The sequence below is a fragment of the Parasteatoda tepidariorum genome, chromosome 8 (assembly GCF_043381705.1).
Source record: "Parasteatoda tepidariorum isolate YZ-2023 chromosome 8, CAS_Ptep_4.0, whole genome shotgun sequence".
NCBI classification, from domain to species: domain Eukaryota; kingdom Metazoa; phylum Arthropoda; class Arachnida; order Araneae; family Theridiidae; genus Parasteatoda; species Parasteatoda tepidariorum.
The window spans coordinates 17,455,751-17,459,927 of NC_092211.1; the positions used below are offsets into that span (position 1 = coordinate 17,455,751).

At 32.2% G+C, this 4,177-nt stretch overlaps 2 protein-coding genes across 2 annotated transcripts; both read right to left on the reverse strand.

Moving 5' to 3' along the window:
* On the reverse strand, nucleotides 1-3,629 carry LOC107443392 (zinc finger protein 83-like). Its single transcript, XM_071184326.1, has one exon. It carries the CDS (start codon nucleotides 2,694-2,696, stop codon nucleotides 1,704-1,706), a length of 993 nt encoding a protein of 330 aa, XP_071040427.1. The 5' UTR covers nucleotides 2,697-3,629; the 3' UTR covers nucleotides 1-1,703.
* Nucleotides 758-1,688, reverse strand: LOC107443387 (zinc finger protein 501). Its single transcript, XM_071184500.1, has 2 exons — nucleotides 1,409-1,688; nucleotides 758-1,002 (listed from the first exon to the last, which is right to left on the reverse strand). Exons 1-2 carry the CDS (start codon nucleotides 1,686-1,688, stop codon nucleotides 758-760), a joined length of 525 nt encoding a protein of 174 aa, XP_071040601.1.
* Nucleotides 3,630-4,177: the final 548 nt, after the last annotated feature.

Below are 4,177 nucleotides of genomic sequence, written 5' to 3' on the forward strand. Positions count from 1 at the left end.
TTAAGACATCATTAAATGTTTACTTTAATGTGTACTTTCAATCTCAAGAATCAAAAGATTTTTAAAAATGTAATTTCAAATGCGTTGGAATTTAACACACACCAAGAAAGAAAGTAATTTCGTTAACTAAAATTAATTTAAGTAACAATTTATTTAAAATAAATTTTAAAACTAAGAAAAGAAAATAATAAAAGTATCAATAATTTAAAACACTGTTTTTTAACTTTAATAATCAATATATATCAAAAGGAATTAGTTGATTTAAATCAATGATTTTTTTTAAAAAATCATTTGATTTAAGTCAACAAACCCTGAATGAGGGTATAATTTTTTTAAATTCTGTTTTGCTGTGACATTTGAATCGACGACTTTTCCCAGTCGATCAGTGATAGGGACAAATATTTCCTCTGTGAGGAATGATTAAGGGATGATTTGGTAGTAGTTTTCACTAGAAAAATGTAATGCTGGTATATATTTTTTATTCTGTTTGGCTGCAACATTTGAATCCACAAATTTTCCCAATCGGTCAGTAATAGGGACATCGGTCTTCAGTGTGAATTGGATAGTGTTGACTTAAATGTCCTTTCTGTGAGAATCCTTTATTACACGCACTGCATGAATAAGGTTTCTCTCCAGCCTGAACAACACAGTGTCGAACTAAGTCACTATTCTGTGTAAATGTTTTATCACACATACAGCATGAAGAAGGAGGTTTCTTTCCAGTATGAAAAAGACAGTGTTGAACTAAAAGTCTCTTTTATGTGAATGCTTTATTACACATACTGCATGAATAAGGTTTCTCTTCAGTATGAACAAGACAGTGTCGAACCAAGTTTCTTTTCCAAATGAATGTTTTATCACACATACTGCATGAATAAGATTTCTCTCCAGTTTGACGAATGTGATGCTTTAAACTTCCTCCCTGGTTGAATGTTTTACCACATACACTGCAAGAATAAAGTTTCTCTTCAGAATGTACAAGAGAATTTTCATTTAAAGTTCCTTTTTGTGTGAATTTTTTATTACACACACTGCATGAATAAGGTTTCTCTTCAGTATGAACAATACAGTGTCGAACTAAATCTCTCTACACATTATGGGATTAGAATCCAATTCTCTTTGTCGTCTAGAAGAAGAGACATCACAACCAGGGTTGGCAGGTTTTTGACATGTGACAGTTTTTGACAGTTTAAACCATGGTTTAAACCGTCATGTCAAAAACCTCACTGTCAAAAATGTCGAAAATGTCAAANCCCAACCCTGATCACAACACATACTTTATGATTGTGATGTCTATTCTGCTCAAAGATTTGAGCATTTAGGGCAGCATTGCATCAATGCCTGGCAACTGCAAGATGTTCCTGTAAGGTGCTTGCTTAACTTTATTTCAGTTATAGGGCTTTCTTACCAATCACGACTAGGGTTTGGGTACAATAGACCTCTGGTCGATGTGCCCAACTCGTCAGAGCTGCCCAACCTCTAAGTCTAAGTCTTTTCTGTGTGAATGTTTTATCACACACTCTGCATGAATAAGGTTTCTCTCCAGTGTGAACTAGATAGTGTTGGTTTAAAGTTCCTTTTTGTGTGAATATTTTATCACACACACTGCATGAATAAGGTTTCTCTTCAGTATGAAAAATACAGTGTCGAACTAAATCTCTTTTCTCTGTGAATGTTTTATCACACATACTGCATTAATAAGGTTACTCTCCAGAATGAATATAATTGTGACGGTTTAAACTTCTTCTCTGTTTGAATGTTTTATCACACATTCTGCAAGAATAATGTTTCTTTTCAGAATGTACAAGAGAATGTTCCTTTAAATATCTTTTCAATGAGAATCCTTTATTACACACACTGCATGAATAAGGTTTCTCTCCAGTATGAATAAGACAGTGTTGAACTAGGCAACTTTCCTGTTTGAATGTTTTATCACATACACTACATGAATAAGGTTTCTCTTCAGTATGAACAATACTGTGTCGAACTAATCCTCTTTTCCGTGCAAATGTTTTATCACACACACTGCATGAATAAGGTTTCTCTCCAGTGTGAACTAGATAGTGCTGATTTAAAGTCCCTTTTTGTGTGAATATTTTATCACACACACTGCATGAATAAGGTTTCTTTCCAGTATGAACATGACAGTGTCTAACTAAGTGTCTAATCTGTGTGAATGTTTTATCACACATACTGCATGAATAAAGTTTCTTTCCAGAATGAACAAGACAATGTTTACTTAAACTTTTTTTACTTGTAAAAGATATATCACATATACTGCATGAAAATAATTTTTTTCTAATATGAACAAGAGAATGCAGATTTAAATATCGTTTATCTGAAAATGTTATGTCACACAGACTGCATGAAAAAGGTTTCTCTCCAGTGTGGATTAGATAGTGTTGATTTAAGTTTCCTTTCTGCGAGAATCCTTTATTACACACACTGCATGAATAAGGCTTCTCTTTAGTATGAACACGATAGTGTTCAAATAAGTTCTGTTTTGCTTTGAATGTTTTAAAACACAAATTGCATGAATAAGGTTTCTCTCCAGTATGAACAAGAGAGTGTTGAATCAAGCTACTTTTATTCTTATATGTTTTATTACATAGATTACATGAATATGGTTTCGTTCCTATAAAAACAGAAGAAAGTTCATTCAAATGACTTTCCTGTGAGAAAGTTTCATCACACATTTCGCATAAATAGGGCTTTTCACTAATTAGAACAAGATAGTTTAAATTAAATTTGTATGCCCGATTGATTAAAACACTCCACAGGAATAAAGTTTCTCACCAGCTAGTTTAAGAGATTATTTTTACATAAAAGATGAATATTTTATGTAGACTATCTTTTCAAATTAGATTTTGGGGAGAATGTTTTAACACAAGCAATGCATGAATAAGACTTTTCTCTGCTGTGAACATGAAGGTATTAATTTGAACTATTTGTTATACATTAAAGATTATTCCTGAATAAACTGCAGTTTTCTCTTGTTTAGTATAAAAATATGTAGATTTATGAAATGTCACTTATTTGTGTAAAATATTTTGTACCGACTGTAAAAGAAAAATCTTTCAAGTAAAACAACTACTCAAGTAATTCAGTTACTTTAACTTTTGAATATGCTGGTACAAATACTGCATGAATAAGGTAGCTATATAGAAAGAACATGATTGTATTGTTCTAAATCAATTGGCAGCGTGAACTGTGATCACTTTACAATATGTGTGCAGCATGACTAAATGATGTTTTTAGGATGAAGATCGTTACGTATTTTTATTTTCTGCATGATATTTTTTTGTCAATAGTAGATGTATATATCTTTAAATAGTTGGAAATATGGTATTTTGCAGATTTAAAATACTGAAGAAGGTTTTTTATTGCCAACAACTACAGTAAAATGTTCGAAAAAGGATTTTTAACTTTTTGTTTATTTTTGATAGATATAGATTGCTTATAATGCAACAACCTAAGCGTATCCGGTTGCTTATTTTCTCCAAACATATATTTCAATAAAGCAGTAGATAAAAATGTTTTGTTTCAAAAAGGCTCTGAAGAACAACTCACGCAGCTTGAATGCGCCATCTAGCGACGTTATCATCTCCTTGTTGCCATTCTGCAGTATGGATGGGTGGTCTAATCCAGTGTTTCCCAAAGTGTGGTACGCGTACCCCCAGGGGTACGGGAATAGTTTAGCGGGGGTACGCGTTCTAATGCGAAATATTTTGAAACAAACGAAAATTTCAAAAAAATGCATTCAAAAACATGAAAATTTACGATTACGTATTTTTCTGTTAGCTATTTTTTGCAGAGATAACAGTTAATAATTAGTGGTGTCAACAGCCAGTTGTGATTTTCAATTTTTGAGCAATTTTTTATAGTAAAAAATGCATTCCTTTTTTTTATTAGGGGTACAGAGCGTTACGAAAAATTTAGAAAGGGTACACAAAAGTCATAAGTTTGGGAAACACTGGTCTAATCTAACAATAACAAGCGTCCTTAAACCGGAAAAAATTTAGAAAATTTCCGGTGTATCCCTCCGCTTATGTTATGACTACAAGGCGATGTGTGAACAAGCCTAATATTCCAAGCAGTTTTTTTTATTGTAATTTGGGTTCAAATCTAAACATAATTGTACCATTCATAAGAGCTTTCAGAAATGTATTGATTCTCA

What these genes read in the sequence shown, in the direction of transcription:
- LOC107443387 (XM_071184500.1), bottom strand. Translation starts at nt 1,688, where the DNA reads ATGTGTGATAAAACATTCACAGAGAAAAGAGATTTAGTTCGACACTGT. An exon ending in CCAAACCCTAGTCGTGATTG is followed by an intron (nt 1,003 to 1,408) that starts GTAAGAAAGCCC and finishes TCACACAAAAAG; the next exon opens with GAACTTTAAATGAAAATTCT.
- LOC107443392 (XM_071184326.1), bottom strand. Translation starts at nt 2,696, where the DNA reads ATGTGTGATGAAACTTTCTCACAGGAAAGTCATTTGAATGAACTTTCT.